General features: G+C 67.6%; 2 protein-coding genes across 3 annotated transcripts; both read right to left on the reverse strand.

Moving 5' to 3' along the window:
• Window positions 1-5,670: 5,670 nt before the first annotated feature.
• Window positions 5,671-8,560, reverse strand: LOC138686893 (mitochondrial ubiquitin ligase activator of nfkb 1-A-like). Of its 2 annotated transcripts, none has more exons than XM_069792568.1 (5): window positions 8,435-8,560; window positions 7,916-8,055; window positions 7,571-7,658; window positions 7,369-7,489; window positions 5,671-7,181 (listed from the first exon to the last, which is right to left on the reverse strand). In XM_069792568.1, exons 2-5 carry the CDS (start codon window positions 8,030-8,032, stop codon window positions 6,485-6,487), a joined length of 1,023 nt encoding a protein of 340 aa, XP_069648669.1. In that variant the 5' UTR covers window positions 8,033-8,055; window positions 8,435-8,560; the 3' UTR covers window positions 5,671-6,484. The 2 variants fall into 2 exon arrangements, with proteins under 2 accessions (XP_069648669.1, XP_069648668.1); XM_069792567.1 differs by having other exon boundaries at window positions 8,346-8,461.
• Window positions 8,561-9,241: 681 nt separating this feature from the next.
• On the reverse strand, window positions 9,242-18,196 carry ECE2 (endothelin converting enzyme 2). Its single transcript, XM_069792566.1, has 19 exons — window positions 17,848-18,196; window positions 15,975-16,061; window positions 15,437-15,581; window positions 15,013-15,228; window positions 14,790-14,914; window positions 14,499-14,645; window positions 14,356-14,421; window positions 13,956-14,144; window positions 13,398-13,540; window positions 13,132-13,246; window positions 12,769-12,879; window positions 12,474-12,572; window positions 12,304-12,381; window positions 11,996-12,099; window positions 11,577-11,687; window positions 11,165-11,232; window positions 10,324-10,514; window positions 10,149-10,244; window positions 9,242-10,025 (listed from the first exon to the last, which is right to left on the reverse strand). The coding sequence occupies exons 1-19, from the start codon at window positions 17,887-17,889 to the stop codon at window positions 9,849-9,851; spliced, it is 2,310 nt and encodes a 769-aa protein (XP_069648667.1). The 5' UTR covers window positions 17,890-18,196; the 3' UTR covers window positions 9,242-9,848.
• Between the last annotated feature and the right edge of the window lie 1,359 nt (window positions 18,197-19,555).

Below are 19,555 nucleotides of genomic sequence, written 5' to 3' on the forward strand. Positions count from 1 at the left end.
GGGGGGCGGCTCCGGAGCGCCGCGGCCCGGCCCGGCACGGCCGGGACAGGGACGGGGACCCCCGCGGCTGGTGTCCGGTGCCCGCCCGGTTGGGATGGGGACCGCCCCCCCCCCGGCCCCGGTCCCGGCCCCAGGACAGGATGGTCCCCCCCCGGCACAGCCTTGCCGGAGCGGTCGCCCCGATTCGGGGGTGCCCCTATGGAGGGGGGAGCCCTTGGCACAGCCGGGTACCGCCGGGTCAGACAGCCGAGGACCACCAGGCATAGACGGGCCCTCCCCCGGCACACCGAGGTGATGTCAAACAGACCCCCCAATATCCCACTCCGGTCCCCCAGCTCCCCCCCCGAGAATCCCCCACCCAGCTCCCAGCCTCCTGCAGCCCGGCAGGCTCAAACCCCCCAGAACCCCTGGGCCATCTCCCACCCCTGGTCTCCTCAGCCATGTTGCCCCCAGCCCCCCACATGTGCCCCTTGCCCTGCACCCATCCAGGCACCCCCTCCCACAGCCCCCCCAGTGTCAGGGTGCCCCTTTGGAGCCACATGGGTCCTGTCCTAACCCCTACCGGTCCCCTTGGACCCCCACGTGTGGACATGTGTGTGCCTCTGTACACGTGTGCCCATTGCATGTATTTGGAGGACTGCGAGGGGCACACAGGGGTGATTCTGCAGGTGCCCGTGAGCATGGCCCATGTGGGGACCGTGCCCCGGGACACCTCTTGCCCCACGGTTTGGCCTTTCCCTGCGGGCTCCCTGCGGACAAGGGGAAGGGCCATCCCCCGTGGGGACCTGCCATGGGTCAGCGAGGAGAGACCTACAAGAGTGGCCCCAGCGGCCCCCCAGACCCCATTTGCGTCCCCTCTGCACACCCCTGCTCCAGACCCACCCTGGCCTTTTCCTCCTGCATTTTCTGCTGCCAGGACAGTGATTGCACTAATTGGCATCGGCGGCCCTGAATGGCCTCACCTGAGACCCCCTATCCCGGTCACCTGGGGCTCAGGGGCTATTTAAGCTCAGGCTGGGGCTGCTCCTTCTTGCCTGGGCTGTAGGCACAGCTCTGGCCCTGGACCTGGCTGACCCCTGGACCTGGGGATGATGATGATGGAGGACAATGATGACCTGGGGGGGTGGGGGGATATTGATGATGATGGTGGTGGCGGCGGCAGCAGGAGCAGCAGCAGCTGCTGGTTGGAGAGGACCACCCTGTCATGGGGCAGCCTGGTTCCTGCTGCTCCCTCGCATCCAGACCCCACCGCTCATGTGGGTGTGCTGGGCTGCAGCAAAGCCAGAGCCCTGCATGGGAACGGCACTTGCCGAAACCAGGACGCAGCCCCACACCAGCCCCATGAGAATCTCCCTCTGGGTGTCTTGAGGGGGCAAGGGTGGGGCCAGCCCTGTGGCCCATCTCTCCATGCCAGCATCTCCACGGCCTGAGATCCTGTTAAAAGGTGCTGCAGAAGACCATCAGCCAGGCTGGTCCATGCGAGAGGGCAGGTACTTCTATTTTGGGAAGGCTTAACCTTGCCTTTCCCTTTGTGCTCGGCTCTGCAGAACACAGGTCCCCGCTGTCCCCTCCCAGAACAGGGATGGGGCAGCAGTGCCCACTCTCCTGGCAAAGCAGTGCCTTTATTCCTGCCTTTGCTGGGGAACCAGCTTGAACTTTTTCATGTGACGGCTTCTGCTCCTGCAAAAAGCGCCCGGGAAAATAGGCAAGAGGCCCACGCTGAGATGTGGCCTGCTTTTCCCGTCGCCAAGCCCACGTGCCGCTGCCCGTGGGCAGGGACAGGCAGGCCGTGGCACGCGCGGGGCTGGGGGTGAGCGAGAAGAGGAGCAGATGGGCTGTGTGGGATGTGAGCGGGGCCGGTGCTGCACTCTGGGAGGGCTTCCAGCCCAGCAGGCTCCTGGGGAAAGGCTTGAGAGGGGTCACCCTGGGAATGGCTCCGCTTATCCCAGACCTGCACCTATATCTCTGCAGTGCCTTGCACCCAGGGGAGCTGCTTGGCTTGGCTGTGGGGTGGTGGTGGGGAAGCTCTGTGGGGCTGGCTGGGGTTTGGGGGTGTGGGATGGACCCTCCACCCAGCCCAGGCAGGAGGAGGGCCGGATTTGTGCCGGCACAGCTGGGCTGTAGGTGGGACAGGGCAGCACTGTGGCTCTGGGTGCTGCATCTCCTTGGGACATCTCTAGTCTCTGGCTCACCAAGGGTGCTGCTGGTCATGCGTCCCTGGGGGGAAGAGGTACCAGGGACCTAAATGTGGGTGGGTGGGCAAGGGGTGCAGGAGGGACCCCACCCTCATCCCCTGCCAGTGCAGGTTACATCCCCTCATGGTGAGCTGGACCGCGCACCCTCCTTCCCCTGGCTCTCATCCCACCTTCGTTATCCGCCTTTTAGCAGCCACGTAATCTCCTTTCTCGCTTCCTTTGCAGCCTTTTGTCCGACACAAAGCCAGCTCCAGCGGGAAGAAGGGGCTGTGGGAGTGGGAAGCTGGCGGTTCTTCCTGCCCTGGCTCCTTAAACCTGGGCTGCAGCCCCTGAGCTGGGACACCTTACAGGTGATTCAAGGGCTGGGGGCCGGCTGTGACCCCCCTGGGGTGGATGTGGGGCCGGGCAGGGGCACACAGCCGGGTTCCCAGCTGCAGTGGGGCTGGCGATGGAGATCATGCTGCATCACCCAGCCTTGGGTGATGTTCCGGGAGCCCACTGGCACCTGCTGTGACCCAGCCCCACAGCTGGATGCTGCCCCTGAGCCCTGTACCCTTGGTGGGGATTTGGGTGCCGGCACCAGGTGCTGTGATGGAGATGAGGGGTTTCCCTGTAGTCACTGGTGCTTCAAGTGGTTTTATGGTGGAGAAACACCCTGTGTGTGCGCAAGCGGCTTATGGTGGGGCATGTCCTGCCCAGGCTCTGTGGGGAGACCCCTGGGCAGCGGGAATTGGACTGGATGGGAGCACGTGGTGGTCCCCGAGGCCTGGCAGGGACAGGGTTGGTGGCCTGGCAGGCAATGGCTGGATGACAGGGGGCTTGGAGGAGGCAAGAGGCATCAGCCACCAGACCTAGGGCTTTCTCTGCTGCAGGGCTGGGAGCCCGTCAGTGCTGCCTCTGGGGGCTGGGAGTGCCAGGGCTGGTGCCACAGGGCCAGGGGCTGCAGAGGCGTGCCTGGAGGCCGGCTCGGGTGTCTCCATCTGTGCTGTTTCCAGCCCTGCCAAGAAACGTGAAATGGCACTTCTGCTCCGCGGTGGCGGCAGCCGCGGCCCAGGGGCCTCACTGAGCACCAGCTCCCTGCTGCCGGCACTGCCGCTCTCTCCGACCACCCGTCCCCAGCCCGGTGTGGGGGACTGGTGAAGGTCATTGACAAGGTCAGAGATGTGACCATCCTTGACTATTGCTGCTGGCTCTCGGTAGCCAAAGCCCAGGTGGGGATGCTGCTTTATGTGCTGCCTCTGCCATGGTCAGGCAGCTCCTTCGCATGGGTGTTTGGGGGAAGCAGAGACACGCACCCGGGCTGGGTGCAGGCAGTGGAGATGGCCATGCCTGCCGATGGTCGTGGTGGCCCTCATCACTGTAGTGAGGAGATGTTGGGGGACAGGGGACAGGCAACCTGCTCAGCAGCTGTGCTGTGGGTGAGCCCAGGGCAAGCGTGCAAGAGCGGCGTGTTCCTCGCCCTGTGCTGTCCCCGCAGCTGGTCGTGTGGGAAGATGAGGCCAAAAAGCCCTCCCTGGAGGGACAGCACCTTTCCCAGGCAGGAAGGGCTCAAGCCTTTGCAGGACAGCCAGAGGCAGCTAGCCAGCAGGTTGTCATTAGTGAGATGAATTTGTCTGTCTCAGCACACAGCCTGGCTTCAGGAAGAGGGTGCTCCCGAGGGGTCTCTGGTTATAAGTTGGGTCAGGTGGAAGGGGGGTGGCACTATCCCCGTCCCTCACGTGAGCTGCCGGGGGCACAGCTGTGGTCTCAGCAATGCCAGGGCTGCAGCTGAGCAGACGGGGCACCCCCAGCGTGCTGCCTGGGGCAGGGGCTTCATGGAGGGTCCCCTGCCCAGACCTGGAGGGAGGGGGGAGCAGGAAAGGGGGGGGGGGGCTGACCCCGCTGGGTGTATGAACAGCCCTGCTGGGGTGCGAGGCTCCATCCTCGTCTGTCACCACATCTCTGGTCACCATGACAACAGACAGGGAGGCAGGCGGGAGCGGGCGGGCAGCCCTGGGGGGTGTGTGTGGGGGCCATGGGCACGGGCTGGCACCCACGGGGACCCTGCGGGTGTGTGGGGGCGGCTGGCAGAATGCCTGGGTCTGTCTTGGGCCTGGTGTGTGTGTGTGTGCGTGTGTGGGGGATGCTGGGCAGGGCTCAGGCCAGGCACCATGAGCTCCCTGCTGTCCTGCTCCAGACCAAAAATCCTGGGATTGGCAGGGGGGACACAGGACACAGCGGGTTCGTCTGGGGGCGCAGGCGCTGCGGCGCAGCCAGGCAGCCCCTGTGCCGGCTGGTTTGGCAGGGTGAGGCTTTGGCTGGCGTGGAGCAGTTGAGTCACGCTGCTGCCCAGAGCGGTGCCAGGCGCAGGGCTGCTCAGTGGGGTCTGTGTCCCCAGGCCACCGCAGGGCCGGTGGCCTCCTGGGGCTGGACGGTAGGGTAGGAACGTGCCCTAGCACGGGATGGCACCTTCCCTGTGTGCCTCCAGCACAAGGGATGTGTTCCCTTCCCTGGGCACCCATGGGGACAGAGGGGAGCGGGTGGCTGTGGGTCCTTCTCTAGCTGTGCCCTTCCTCGGCTGGCTGCAGGGACCCGGGGAACGAGGCGAGCAGTCTCTGGGAGCACGGGCACCCCCCGCCCTCCCCGGCCCACGCGCCCACTCGCGCCAGAAGCTCTTGGCACGCGGGGAGTGTGTTCCTGGCAGCCCGGCCCTCTCCCATCTGGTATTTATCTCCTTCCCGAAATCCCTCCTGCTGCGGGGGGGATGCCTGGTTCGGGGGGGGGGGGGGGGGGACCCGGGCCCCACTGCTCACTCTGCAGTGTGGCAGTCACTGTGCTGGCACGGACAAGAGGCTGGGCTGACAGACTGTGGGGGGGGGTGGGTGGACAAAGGGGCCCCCCACACACACCCACACCCCAAAAATGCACATGGGTCCCAGGAGGTTTCACTGGGTGCTCTGGGGCATCGCGGTTGGCTGTGGGCCTGAGGGCAACACCACAGGAGCACCTTTGCCCCAAGCAAGCTCCCAGCCCCAAACTGGCAGCAATGGGGGCAGCTGCACTGGGGAGGGGGCACATCATGTCCACCCCCCCTGACCCCAGTGGCCTGCCAGCGTTGTCCCTCCCTCCCCAAATCCTGGGTGCCCCAAAGCCGCAGGAGCCAGGAGAGCCTGTGGGTTGCCTGGGCAACTGCAGCCAGGCAGTGATGGGGAGCAGTCCAGGGGAGCAGTTGCCATGGAGAACAGAAGAGCGCGATCACCTTGGCAACAGTCCTGTTCCCCCCCCCCACTTTGGGGCTGTATCCTGAGGACATGCACCCCAGCCGGGGTCCCCTGCCCACCAGCCACCACCAGTGAGCGTGCACCTGGGCCAGCTCCCTGGGTGGGGAGGGAGGTGGCAGCACCCCCCACCCACCCCTGGGGGGCAGAGCCTTGGCTCCCAGCATGCCCCCCCAGTCCCCCAACTCAATGGCACGAAGGAAGAGGCAAGGCTGAGCTCGGCTCCTTGGCTTTATCACTCCACACACAAGCTGCTCCCGCACTCGGTCCTGGCCGGGAAGCAGGCAGGAAAGCTGGGTGCAGCGAGGGCTGGAGGCGTGGGTGGGCTCTGGGGCACCCCAGGGCTGTCCCTCTGCTCCAGAAGGAGAGTGGGGACCCTGTGGAGAGGGACGGAAGGATGCTGTCCCCCTCCCTGGGTGGCAGACCAGCTGGCGAAGAGGCATGCTTCATTGCCACCAGCCCCCAGGTGCCCCCACACAGTCTGGGCAGTGGTTGTAGGCATGTGGATTTGGTGGGGGGAGGACAATGATGGCACCAAGGTGTGCCACTGTGGTGGCTTGGGGGAGTTTGGATCTCTGTCACCCCCACCATGCCTGCCTGGCTCTGTCCCACCAGCCCCGGTCCTGCCCCCGCCATCCTTTCCATAAAGCCACACACCAGAAAAGCAAAACAAAGGAAAAGTCCTGCGTGGCTTTGGGGGGGTCAGGCCTCAGAAAGGGGCACAGCTCAAACAGCCGTCAGCCAAGGGAATCCCCCTGGTGTGGGGCAGGGGACTCGGCTCCTTGGCTCAGGCACTGAGTATGTTTCCCCCAAGCCTTCATGTTCAGGGGGTTCCCTCTGGCAGACAAAGGGAGGATGAGGAGGCTATAACCCCCCTCCCCCCCCGCCCCAAAACATACAGGAGGGCTCATCAGGACCCCTGACTCCCAACAGGAATCACACAGCTGCACGCAAGGGGACAGCTGAGATTTCTGCAGGCTCCAGGCTTGGCTTGGTTTGCGGTGCCCCTCCCTGGGCACCCCCCAGGTGTTCTCAGGCCTGGTAGAGGGGCACCACGCGGTCAATAGGCCCCCGGCAGATGGGGCAGAGGCGGGTGGGCAAAGCCTGGAAGCAGCGGAAGCAGCAGCAGATGTGGCCGCAGCCCAAGAGGACACACTCACGGGGCCGCGTCAGGCAGATCACGCAGGAGTCCTCGGGCCCCTCGTCCCCAGCTCCCTCGCCCTCCGGCTCCTTGTCCTCACGCTGCTGCTTGAGGCGGGCGCGGCGGTAGGCACGGCACAGGGCATGCAGGAGGACGGCCAGACCCGCTGCAGCGCACAGCATGGCCGCCCCCTTCCAGAGCCCGCTGGCCGACTCCAGCTCCGCCAGCACCGTCTGCCAGTCCCCCAGGCACAGGAAATATTCTCCCCCCTGGGCCGGTGGCTGGAGGTGCAGGGAGCCGTCAAGGTGCAGGGCCAGCTCCCCAATACCCGTCAGCCCAGCCCCCACCCGCAGCATCTCCTCCGTCTCCAGGATGCCCTTGGGCTTCTCCCCGCTCAAGTACTGGCCCAGCAGGTCACGGAAGCCGTGGGCTGGCTGCTGGAACCGCTCGTACACTGTCTCCAGCGGCAGGGAGACAGCTCGGAGTGGGCTCTCCACGCTCACTGGTGTCACTGCCTCAGTATCCGGCGAGGCCAGCAAGAAGGGGACGGTGTAGACCTGCTCCGAGAGCACCCGCTCGCTCTCACTCCTGCAAGCAGAGAGTGCAGCGCTGGGATGTGGACAACACGGAGGAACTCGGAGCTCCTGGGGCTGAGCCAAGGGTAGGGACTAGAGCCTTTAACCGAGCCACTTTCTGCCTCTCGACTGGCCCCAGAGGATGGGGGTCTGGACCCACTGGTGCAAGCCCACCCCTGCTGTCCCCTCCCATGGCTCACCAGCTCCGGGCCAAGCTGTTCCAGATCAGCCGATGTTCTTTCAGAAGCAGTTTCTGGATCACACCCTGCAGCCCCTCATGGTAATGGCTGGTGAGCACAGCCTTGGCTGGCAGCACTATGCCTAAGGACCAAAGAATGCATCACGGCCAAAGGAGGAGAGCCCAGCCCCTGTCCCCGGTATGGGGCCACAGGGTCTCCTTACCTTCCAGGGCAACGTAAGGCAGGCACCTCCCATCAGCCGCAGAGACCAGTGCTGGTAAATCGTCGTCAACCTGGAGCTTTGGGGCCTCCTGCAAGAGCAGGGACTGAGTGTGAACATGGGCAGGGGCAGACGGGCTAGCAGGCAGAGGGTGGGTCACGCACGGCTTTGTGGGGATCTCTGGCAGGATGTGACCTGCTCGGTCCTGGCCATCATGACATCAGTAGAGGATGCAGCAGGCTGCTGTCATCAGTGAGGTGCATTCAAATCAAAAGCTCTGGGCCGGGCAGTGTAGGGCAGCAGGGAAGGAACAGTGGGCATGAGAGAGCACCTGAGGGAGAGGGCTACCTGTATGCGTGCCACGACTCTGGCTTTCTTCCTGTACAGGTAGTAGAAGAGGCCGGAGAAGGCGAGGCTGGAGCCCAGACACAGCAGCTCCCCAGGTGTGATGGGCGGCGCGTCCATGGTGCCAGGCTTGGGGGACACGCCTGCAAGGTGACCGTGTTGGCTGGGGGACGGGGCCGTGTTGGCCCAGGGGCAGGGATGTCCCAGCGCCCCTGTCCCCAGGGCGCTGCCACCTTAGGGCCAGGCCTGCCCGCGGACCTGGCTGGGGGCAGTTCAGCTCCAGCACCCACAAGTGCCCTGCAGGCCCGGCCCGGCCCGACCCAGCACCCCTTGCCCAGCCTGGGACCAGAGGCGCCCGTCTTGCCCTGCACCCAGGACCGGGCCGAGGCCCAGCACCCGTGACCCAGCCCGGGCCCTGCACCCAGGGTCCCACCTAGGCCTGGCACCCCCGGTTCACTCCCAGCACTCCCAGTCCGGGCCCAGCACCCCCGATCTGGCCCGGACCCAGCCCCCGGCTCGGACCCAGCCCACCAGGCCCGGCCCGGCCCGGCCCGGTCCCGCCGCTGGCGCTCACGCCGGCCCGGCCCCGCTGCCCCCCGTGCCCCCCGAGGCCGGAGGCGCCCAGGCCCGGACCCTTGGCCCCGCCGCGCTGCCTGCTGGGAAATGGAGTGCGGCTCCCCGCGCCGCGGCGGCGGGGTGCGCCGTGCCCGGAACTACAGCCCCCAGCGTCCCTCGCGCCGAAATACAGCTCCCGTCGGGCCTTGCGCCTGCCACTAACGGGACTACAACTCCCGGCGGCCTTTGCGAGCCCCCCCCGCGGCCGCTGGTCTCTGTGGGCCGGCGGGGTCCCAATGCAGAGACGGGGGTGGAGGGGGGGGACCCCAGTATGGGGCTGGGGGCGCGGGGTGGGGAGAGGTTCTGGCCAGGGCAGGCCCCAGGCGCTCTGGGGAGGGGGCTCAGCCACGGCCTGGCCCCAGGGCTGGATTGGGGTCACCCGTGCTGTTACCCCGTCTGGGGGGACAACGGGACCCCTTGGCTGGCCTCTCCACCGGGGAGACCCCCACCCCACTGGGGCTGGGCTGGGGCTGTGGGGCTGAGGGTCAGCCCTGTGTCTGCCGTTCTCCTTCCCCGCATGTCTGCTCCCCTCCCTCCATCCCTCAAGACATCTCCCGCTCCCCTCCCTTGGTCCCTCGGGACTTCTCATCTCCTGCTCCTGTCCCTCGGGATGTCTCATCTCCCACACATCCTCCGGCTTTTGAGCCACCTCCCGCTCCAGATCCCACCTCTCCCCCCTGCCCTGACACCGTGAAGGACCAGGAGCCGCCGGAGTAAGTGGAAACTGCTTTTAATCGTTAAATAAATTCAGCGACAGCCACCCACAGCTGAAGGCACCAGAGTCCCCGCTGCCGCCCACTGGTCCCAGCAGAGGTGGATGGGGAAGCCAAGCCGGACTGGGAGGGGGCGAGGGGAGAGTGGAGCCGGGTGACCCCCAGCTTCCATCTCCAGCAGGTCAAGGGGGCAGGAGCCGGGGGGGCTCGGCTCTAGTGCTCTCCCTGGGACCCCTCTGACCTGCCTGCCTGGGGGGGGAAACGTGGCACTGGGGGGGGGCTGAGCGGTATCCATCTCTAGCACGTCAGGGTTGGGGGGCAGAGCTGCATGTTGGGGGTGCTATGGCTTCTCTGCCGGCCGTGCCTGGCCCCAGGCCATGGATGGGGGCTGCGGTGGGTGTCCGGTGTGGGGCCATGTGTGCTGGGGAGGGGGGCAGAGGTGGGGCGAGGTGGCGTGCGGTGTGTGCACAGGGGGGAACCGCGACGGAAGGTGACCTGGGGGGGTGACCCTGCTCTCTGCCTGTGGGCCAGCTCCGGCAGCTGGCGAGGGCTGGGGTGGGGGACACAGCAGAGCATCAGCCCCTCTGTCCCCAGCACCCTCCCCATCCCTACCACACCTCACAGTGCTTGCCGGGGTTCATGGGGGAGCCCAGGGGGCAGCCGAAATGTTCGACAAAGTCCCGGGAGTTGCTGAGGGTGCCGATGACGCGGTACTTGTCAGGGCTGTGGGGGTCGGTCACCAGCCCTTCGTGGGAGCTCTCGGGCGTCCGGACGGAGCACCACACCTGCCGGGGCAGGAGCAGCCTCAGGGACAGGGGGCAGAGCCCCCTGGGGCGGGATGGGGGGCTGTGGGCTGGCTCCGAGGGGTCGGGGAGGGATGGGGAACCCACCATCCCGCTCTGTCCTACCTGAGCGAAGCCCACGAAGAATAGCTGGTGGTTGGTGAGCCCCAGGGCTGGCAGGCGCTTCTCCTCCCCGTTCTTCTGCAGCCAGGACTTGTACGCCTGTGGGAGAAGTGCCCTGAAGCCCTGAGGAGGGACAGACAGGCACAGGGGTCCGTGTCCTCGGGACAGTGGCACTCACATTGTAGGCTGCCTTGAGCCCACCGTTGTCAGCAATGTTCTCGCCCAGCGTCTGCCGGCCATTGACTTTCTCGCGGTGGACGGTGTAGCGGCCGTACTGCTCCATCATGCATGCCGTCCGGTTCTTGAAGGCCTCCAGGGAGGAGTTCTGCCACCATGGCCGCAGGTTGCCCTCCTTGTCGTACTCCCGCCCTGCAGGACCGAGACGTGGCATGGGACCGGGGGACGCCGGCCCCCTGCAGAGCCCCCGCTGCAGGGGGTCCCGAAGCAGGGTGGGTGTGGTGGGGAGAGCCCCAGGGGACACCGGGGGACCTGGTGCCTTGGGTCCATGCCCAGAGGAGATGGTGTCCCCCCGCCCCTGCTCCGGGTGGGCTCCGGCTGGGGCTCAGCTGTGCACTTGGGTCCCCAACCATCCCCTGGTGCATCCCCACTGGATTTGTCACCCCAAATTCCCCCATTGAACCCTTCTTGGCTCCGGGGCTGCAGTGAAGGCACAAAGCAGAGCGGATGCGAGAGGGACCCGTCCCGTGCCCCACGGGGAGGAGGATGAGGTGGGGGCCGGGGCTGCAGACACCGTGTCCTCACCAAGCAGATGGAGCGAAAGCTGCACAGAGAAGCCGGGGGGAGCTATCGGCAGGTGCCACCTGGGGAGACAGGACGATAGAAGGGGGGGCGGCCAGGGGTGCACGAGCACGCATGATGCAATGGATGGCAAAGCGGGACCCCCGCGCGCCCGCGGCACCCCATCCCCACGCCAAGGGCAGGGGGTGGGTGGGGGGCCAAGGGGTGGGAGGGCGAGAAGGTGATGGGGGTCGGAGACGGTGCTGCCCACGGGCTCTCACCTTGGTCGTCGAATGCGTGGGTCAGCTCATGCCCCATCACCACGCCGATACCGCCGAAATTAAGGGCTCTGTGGGGCCATGGGAGAGAGCCAGGTAAGTGGGGGGGGGGATGATGCCATCACAGCCTGCCCCTGCACCAGGCACCCCCTCCACAGCCTGTTTGTGTCCAGGGCACCTAGCAAGACTCTGCTCCAGTTGGCACCCAGCTGGGAATGAGTCCTGTTGGGGACACTGGTGGCCCCACAGGGACTTTGCAGGCTGTCTTGGCTGCAGGATGTAAAGCCTTGAGGGATCCTCAAGGCCCTCAGGGCTTTGCTTCGTGACTGTGGGGGGCTCTGTGGGGTGCTGGTCCTGATCCAACCCATGCCCCCCCAACCCCAGGAGATGCCCCCCATCCCCATGCCAGGCTCACTTGGGGTGGTTGCGGGCGTAGAAGGGAGCCTGCAGGATGCCAGCGGGGAAAACGATCCCGTTCTTGGTGGGCAGGTAGTAGGCATTGACGGTCTGCGGGGTCATGCTCCACCTGGGGCAGGGAGGTGGGACAGGGGACAGGCAGGGATGTAACCCCTCTTCCCCCCACCTCGGCACCCTCCTGTGCCATCTCCCACCGTGGGTCCCCTGGCTGCCCTGCCCGGGGCTGGCATTGCTGCCCCTGTCCCATGACCAAGGGACCCTGTCCTGGGGACAAGCCAGAGCCACCACAGGTGACCTACAACGCTGTGCTACCCCCTGGGGAGACCTTCCCCCCAGTGAACCAGTGCCACCCAGGCTATACTGGGGACAGTGCTGGTGTCACATCCTCCGCTCCCCCCCCCCAGCCCTCCTCCTTACTGGTCGCGGTTGGGGGGTTTCCGGAGCTGGTCGGCCATCACTTTGGCAGAGAAATTGTAGAAGTTGAGCATGTTCTGGAAGAAGGAGTCCTCTGAGACCTCGTACTGGAGAGGAAGAGGAGGGATGAGGGGTCCACCAGGGTGGTTCACCCCACCCTGGCCAGGATGCGCTCGGTACCAGGGTGGTTCCGTTAATGCCCTGTCCCAAATGGGTCCCCCAAATAGGGACATTGCCCCACCATGGGGCCCCTCAGGACTTGGCGTGAGCAGGGACCAGACCCCCTCCCCACGAGCCGGGTGCCCCCCTACCCCATCATAGACATCGTCCAGCTCCTTGTTGTCCAGGATGAAGTCAGGGAAGCCGATCATGTCATAGATGGCATCCGCCTGCGTCGGGAGAGGCTCCAGCAGTGAGATGGTGTGGAGGGGCTTACCAGGATTGGGGGAGGTCTCCCACCCACTGCCCTCCCTGGGGTCACCTTCTCCTTCGCAGCCTGCCTGGTCTTCTCGTCCATCCAGTCCAGCTGGTCCAGGGACACCTCGAACGCTTCCCGGATCTCGCTGATCATCTCTTCAGCCTGGGGAGGGGAGGGACTGAAGCCCCCCTGCCCTCTGCAGCCCCTCAGGCAGGGACAGGGTGGGCAGGATGTGACCTCCTCAGGGCTGGGGGTCCCATTTCCTTGCTCCCCGCCTTCCAGCCCTGGAGTTTGGGGGGGAAAAGGGGGGTTCCTGTGGGTGCTGATGGGAAGGGTACAAGGGCAGAAGTGTCCTCACAATGGCCTTGCTGTCCCGGTCGAAGGTGGCTTTGACGAAGAGGGAGCCCAGGGCGAAGCCTAGCGTGTCGTCCGTGTTGGAGATGCAGGTTTGCCAGCGGGGTGTGCAGGACTGTGAGAGTGAGACAGGGGTCTGTGAGACCCTCAGCTCCCTTCCCTGCTCCCCTCTGTTCCCCCAGCCCAGCTCTGCCGCCTCCCCAGGAGGGAGATGCTCAGCAGCTAAATCCCCATCCTAAAAGATGATCCCTGGGTTCCCTCTGCAGCATCCAGGGCCCAGCATCCCAAGGACATCCCAAGGGCAGAGATGGTCCTGGCCGCTTCCAGGCTGAGGGCATAGGAGGCTGGTCCCAGGGCCCCCCGTTACCTTCCTGGTGCCGTAGAGCGTCTCCAGCAGCCTCTCCTGGGCTGTCTCGAAGCGCTGGTCAAGGCTGGAGGCCGTCTTCTGCACCAGGTTCCAGATCAGGTAGTTGTTCAGGACGCTGCAGAGGCAGAGAGACACCACAACCTGCCATGACTCACCACGATCCATGGGGATGCCCCAGTCTCCAAGCCACTGCCAAGCCCAAAATGTGCCCCTGCCATGGGGGAAGCCCCAAATGGGGCACGGTCAGGGGCTCACGGGCACCTCACCTCCTGTCGGTGCCATTGATTAGGTCAGAGACCTGCTGGAGGTAGGTGTCCCCATACACCACCACGGGCTCCGTGTCCGCCAGCTCCAGTGGGGCCAGGGCATAGGACAGGTAATCCAGCCAGTCGATGGCAGGGGCCAGAGCCTGGAGGGGACACAGGGTCGTGGCACCTGGGTGCTTGGCATGGCTCTGCCACATTCTGCCTGGCACCAGGGGATCCCCCGGGGCAGGGGCTGTGCTCCCTGGGAAGGTCCCAAGGTCCCTCACCACCCCAGATCCCTTTTCTGCCCCCAAGCACCTTCCCCATGGCTCGCTGCTGCTCATAAGGAGGGGACCCTGGGACCCCCCCATGCGGGGTGGCAGCTTCTCGCAAATCCTAACAAGCGGGGGGGGATGAGCACCTCAGTCCAGCACCCAGCGCATGTCCCAGAATGGATGGGGCTGCCCGGGGTGTCCTGAGGGGGGGCAGCAGTGGGCACGGACCCCTCAGTGTCCCACTGGACGACCCTCCCCTTGCGTCCCCAAAGGCTTTCCCTGGGCTGCGCTGGGCCGTGCCCACCTGCAGCTCGGCAATGCTCATCTTGTGGTAGATCTTCTCGTCGTCCCGCCGCTCAGCCTGGGGCACGGTGATGTTGGCCAGCTGGGTTTCGAAGTCCAGCACCTGCTGCATCTGGAGGCGGGTGGGCTCCGGGGCCCCCCCCAGCAGTGTGCCCAACTCCACCATGTAGTCCAGGTACGCTGCCAGGACCTGGCGGGACCCCGAGCCCCAGTTCAGCACTGGCCGCAGCTCATCCCACCTCCCCGGGGGGTTCTGACCCACTGCCTGAGCACCGTGCCTGGGCACTGTGCCACCCGATGGGCAGGGCGCAGGTGCCAGGTGCTCCCCAGCGCTGCTCACACCCCATTGCCGTGGGTTTCCCCTGACTGCTGCCAGCAGCGTGCCTGGCACTCAGCCTCACCCTCTCGTTGGCGGTCTTGTTCAGGTAGTAATCCCGGGATGGGAGGAAAAGCCCCGACTGGTCCACCTGGGGGGAGAGAGGGGCAGCACGGGCAGCCCGGTGCCCCGCCAGTGCCCACTGCCCCTCAGTGCCAAGGTGCCAACCTGGATGATGTTGCTGTTGGAACTTTTGGAGTCTGCACCCACATACACCGTGAAGAAGGGGGTCGCCCGGTACGTGCCTGACACCATCTTGAGTACCTCCATGAAGCTGCTCTGGTTCCAGGAGCCGGTGACGTTCCACCCTCCGATCTGCCGGCAGACGGACCCGGTGCCTCAAGGAGGGATGGGATCTGTCCCCAAGGGCTGCCCCCTCCCCAGTTACGTGAAGAGCCAAACGAGAGATGTGCTGGGCACATCCCCGACAGCGCGGCTCATATGTGGATGGCTGCCCACCTTGTCAATGAGCTCCATGAGGGGCTGGGAGCCCAGCTCCTCTATCCTCTGCTCCTTGAGGCAGGACAGGTAGTACCGCTGCGTCTTCCGCTCCGCCTCGCTGCTGGAGTTGAAGGTGGTGTTCTCTGCAGAAGGCTGTGGGTCAGCCCCGGGGATGCCGGGGCTCTTCCCGCCTGCACCCGGAGGTCACCCCCCCGGTGGCTGTGACCCACCCGGTGCCCACCTAGGAGATGCTTCATGATGGCCTGGTTCTGGTCCCAGATGCTGTTGAAGGTGCTCCACTTGGAGCGCCCGTTGGGCAGCGGGTTCCTCTTGATCCAGCCCCCACATGAGTACTGGTAGAAGTCCTGGCACGGGTCCGTCTCCGCATCCAGGGCCTCCAGGATCTTGCTGGCCACCCGGACGCAGGCGTCCGTCAGGCACATGCTGTGAGAGGGATCTGGCAGGGAAGGCATGCCTGGAGCTGTGCGTGTGTGCCGGGGGAAACCAAGGCACGGAGCGGGGCCAAGCCCTGCCTGCACCCCGGGGCGGGCAGAGCACCTGGAGCAGGAGCCCCGCGCTGACCCGTCCCTCCCCACCCTGCCGTGTTCCCCCTGGGTGGGGGGACACCACTGCCGCCCCCGCAGGGACACGGGGACCCTCCCTACCTCTGCGGTACTGGATGGCCAGGGTGACGACGGCAACGCCAAGCAGCAGTGCCAGGGAGACGGCGACGGCGCAGAGCACCAGCTCCAGCTGGCTGCGTGAGGCTAGGCGGCTCAGCAGCGGCCCTGGCCCCTTCCGAAACCCCACCTGGGCAGGAGCAGGACCCGCCATCGCACCGTGGGGGGGACCGAACCTCGCCGCTCCCCCTTCCCTCCCCTACTGCTCCCCGGTGCCTGGCTTGGCTGCGTGACGAGGTGGGGACCGGGGCATCCCCCCGCAGGTACCCAGGGCACCAGCCCCGGTGAGCCGGCAGTGGCTGCTGGCAGCCCCCCCAGCCGCAAGGAAGGACGATGGCCTGGGCACAGTCTCTGCCGCATTTTGGCTGCCTCCCAGCACATCCCTGGGGACAGCCAGGGCTGGCTTGGCTCCCGGCCCTGCTCCCGCTGTCCACCCGGCTGCGGGCAGGCTCTGGCTGAGGGTGAGGAGGGGGGCCGGGGAGGATGGAGAGGGGAAGGATGGAGGGGCTGGGGCAGACCTCACCTCCACGCTGTCGGGAGAGACGCTGCCGTCCCCTGCCGGCTCTGGCCCCTCGTCGTCCTGCAGCGTGGCACGCTTGTAGTCGGGCATCTGCCGAAGGAGGGAGTGGGCTGGGATGGGGGCGTGGGGGTGGCTGCCCCCCACCCCGCCATGCCCTCTGGCTCTTACGGTGAGGGCCGGTGCCCGCTCAGCGGGTGCACGGGGGGGCCAGGGCAGTCCCTGACACCCCTCGGTGTGCCCGGGCCTCCCCCAGAGGCTGTCCCCAGCCCCGGGTAGCCCCGAGGAGCTCGGGAAGAGCTGCTGGTGGGGGGCTCAGGGGCTCCCACCGGAGCATCCCTCCGCGTCGCCATGGCAGCTGTGGCATCAGCCCCGCCGACAGGTGCCACATCGCCACGGAGACATGGTCCCCGTTGCCAGGCAACCGTTGCCTAGTGCTGCTGCCTCGCCCCTCCTCCCCCGCCTGGAACTTTCCATGCAGATGTGCACTGGTCCAAAACATCTGGAAGCGCCTCCCACCCCAGCCTGGCCCTGGGGGTGCCCGGGGCGCAGGGACGAGCCCATGTGGGCAAAGCGTGTGGGGTGAGAGGGGGCAATACAGGGGCTGCCAGCCCGCAGGGTGGGACCCCCTCACTGCCGGCCTTGCGGGGCGGCCCGGCAGGGGCTGCTTGCACCGGCCCAGCCGTGAGGGCTGCCGAGGACTCAGCCAAGAGGGAGGTGGTGGAGCTGAGCCAGCAGCTTTGTGGGGGGGATGAGCTGGAGGAAAAAGCTGGAGGCTTTGGTGGAAGAGAATCAGCAATGCTGCTGGTCGTGAGCCATCCTTAGGCTTCAGAGTCAACGCCTGGGGGGGTTGCGGCTCACCCTCCCGTCTGTGCTGCAGACTAAGGTGGATGCCCCGGGGCTGCCTGCAGGGCTAGTGTTAGGGGCCAGGAAGAAGCTGGGGCGGAAAGGATGATGGGCAGGGGGTGAAGCAGAGCAAGTGCCCCGTGCCCAGCTCTGCCCACTGCCACTCTGCCGGGACAGGGAGGGGGCTTCGCCAAGGGCTGCCGCGGTGGGAGGGTGCGAGGCTGGGATCGACAGTTGGCAGGAGCCCCCCGCCGGGGCGGGTTCCCAGGAGCTGATGGCGTTAGGAGGGATGGCTCAGCATCCTGTTGGAGCTTGGCCAGCTGGGCACCCCCACCGCCCCCGCTCCCCCAACACGCTCCTCTCCCCTCCCGGGGCGTCCTCATCGTCCTGGGCACCAGCTGGCAGCACCCCCTCCCCAGCACCTCCTGGCACCCTCGAGGCAGGAGCAGGACCTGCTCTTGGGGCTCCTCCTGCCCCCTCCGTGGGGCTGAGACCCGCGGGGACAGGGCCCTCTGCTCCCTCCAGGGGTGCTGCCTTGGGGGGCACCCTACGAGCAGCATCACTGTACCCCAGGTGGGCTTCATGCCTCGGCAGAGCAGGGTCTGTGGGGCCGTCTCCGAACCGCCCCAGCTCCCCTTGTCCAACCTCAGGCAGGGGTTTGGGGGGTCCTTCCTCCTGCTTCTTCCCCCCACCTTGGGGGACGGGGACCCTCCAGCCACCCAGCTCCCCCGGCCCCACGCAGCCCCCTGCATCCCCCAGGCTCTCGCCCCCCCCAAATCTCCCCCAGCCCCCCCTCCCAGCCCTTCCTCCCGCCGGCTCCCGCAGCCCCCCCAGCCCTACCAGCTCCTTCAGCCCTCCAGCCCCCGGGCTCTCCTCTGCCCCGGCCCCCTCCTGTCCCCCTCGCCCCCTCCTCCGCCCCCGGAGCCGGTGTCCCCCGTCCCCCCCTCCTCCTGCCCCACTCCCCGCCCGCCGCCCCCGCCCTGCCCCGCCGCCGTCCCCGGCCCGGCCCGCGCCGCTGCCCCCGGGCACTCACGGCGTGTCCGAGCTCCTGGAGGGCCACGTTCATCCTGGCCATCCCGGGCCGCCTCCCGCCTAGCTCCGCTCCCCGCCCGGGCCGCGCCGGGCCGCCGCCGCCGCCGCAGCGCCGCCTGCCTCCGCCGCCGCCGCCATGGCCCGCACCGGGCGCCGCGCCGCCGCCGGGACCGGGACCGGGACCGGGACCGGGCAGGGATGGGGCCGCGCCGGAGGGATGGAGCCGCGGGGGCTGGTACCGGCGGGGCGCGGCCCGCAGGCACCGGGCGGGGGCCGGTCCCCCGGGGGGTGGCTGGAGCGGGGACACCGGTGCCCAGCCCGGTTGCACCGCACCGCACCGCTCTGCTCCACCCGGTCCGGCCCCGCCGCCAAGGTGACCGCCGTGCCTGCGGGAGGAGCCCCGCACCGGCACCCGCACGGGTCCCGCACCGCACCGGTACCTGCACCGGCACCCGCACGGGACCCGCACCGCACCGGTACCTGCACCGGCACCCGCACCGGGAGCCGCACCGGTGCTTTGCACCCTTGCCAGCGAGGGAGGCACGCCGGCACTGGCACCGGTACGGCGAGCAGCACTCGGGCTTGCACAACACGTACGGGTACACTGCAAGTACCGGCACCGGGCTTCGGCACCCGGGGAGGGCCGCTGACACCGCACGGCACCGGGTACCGGCACCGGCAGCCCGATGGTAACGGTGCGGGGCCGCAGCAGGCCGACCTGCCCCAGTACGCGGGCACACGCTCAGGTGGACGCAGACGCGCACTGAGTGACACTCCACCCCTGGTACCCCGAGCGACCCCGAGGTCACCCGCAGGCCCGTGCCACCGCACGCGGTGTGACGCAGTGGCACCCATGCGGGTGTGTGCAGCCACGGTCACCACCGCCGCGGTGAGCGAGGAGGAGGCCCTGGCTGTGCATGTGGCCTTGCACCCTGCCTCGCCACCTCCCCAGCCCTGTGTCACCGCATGTCACCCGCCTGGTGCCCGGGGTGCTGCCAGGGGGGCAGCAGTGTGTGGGGGTGTCCGGGTACCCGGGTAGGGTCCCCCCTACCCTCCAGCACAGAGGGTGCGTAGCTGCCATGTGGGTGCAGTCACGCTTTGGAAAATGGCACTGGGGAGACGCCTGGCACTACACCAGCTGCCCGGGGGTTTCCCCACGGAGCACAGCCCGGGGTGCTGCCTGGTGTGGGGGGGAAGGTGCCCCCCCGGGGGTGCCCGGTGGGGGTGGGCGAGGCGGTGCCACCTGCCTGAACTGCGAGGCCGGGGGCACAGAGCGGCACACGTGCGCAGGAGCAGGGTGTGTGTGTGTGCACGGGTGGAGGGGCAGAGGGGGTACCCACGGGTGTCCGTGGCGCGTCGGCTCTCCACCGAGCCCGCCTGCCCCGGGCAGTGTCACCTCACTTGCCCGGCTCCGGTGGCACCGGTGCCTCCTGCCAGGGCGGGGGAGCTCCGGGTCCCCGACCCCGTCCGCGGCTGCCAGCGCTCCCCGGCAGTGCCGGAGCCCCGGGAAGGGAAGGGAAGGGCCGGGCCGGGCCGGGCCGGGCCGGGCACCCCCCGCTCCCGCCGCCGCCGGCGGTGCCGGTGCCCGGCGTTGCGCAGCGGCGCGGCACGTGGGGCCGCCCCGCCCCGCGCCCGGCCCTTGCCCCCGCCCCTCGCCCCGCCCCCCGGCGCGCGCCGGCGTCGTCACGGCGGCGCCGGGCGGCGATTGG

The sequence above is a fragment of the Haliaeetus albicilla genome, chromosome 9, assembly GCF_947461875.1.
Source record: "Haliaeetus albicilla chromosome 9, bHalAlb1.1, whole genome shotgun sequence".
NCBI lineage: Eukaryota > Metazoa > Chordata > Aves > Accipitriformes > Accipitridae > Haliaeetus > Haliaeetus albicilla.

Coding starts and splice junctions, on each gene's coding strand:
- LOC138686893 (XM_069792568.1), bottom strand. CDS start 8,032: ATGGACGCGCCGCCCATCACACCTGGGGAGCTGCTGTGTCTGGGCTCC. Junction 7,659..7,915: donor GAGTCGTGGCACGCATACAG/GTAGCCCTCTCC, acceptor CTGCTCTTGCAG/GAGGCCCCAAAGCTCCAGGT. Junction 7,490..7,570: donor GCCTTACGTTGCCCTGGAAG/GTAAGGAGACCC, acceptor TTTGGTCCTTAG/GCATAGTGCTGCCAGCCAAG.
- ECE2 (XM_069792566.1), bottom strand. CDS start 17,889: ATGGCCAGGATGAACGTGGCCCTCCAGGAGCTCGGACACGCC. Junction 14,646..14,789: donor TCATGGAGCTCATTGACAAG/GTGGGCAGCCAT, acceptor GTCTGCCGGCAG/ATCGGAGGGTGGAACGTCAC. Junction 13,541..13,955: donor TGAGCATTGCCGAGCTGCAG/GTGGGCACGGCC, acceptor TGTCCCCTCCAG/GCTCTGGCCCCTGCCATCGA.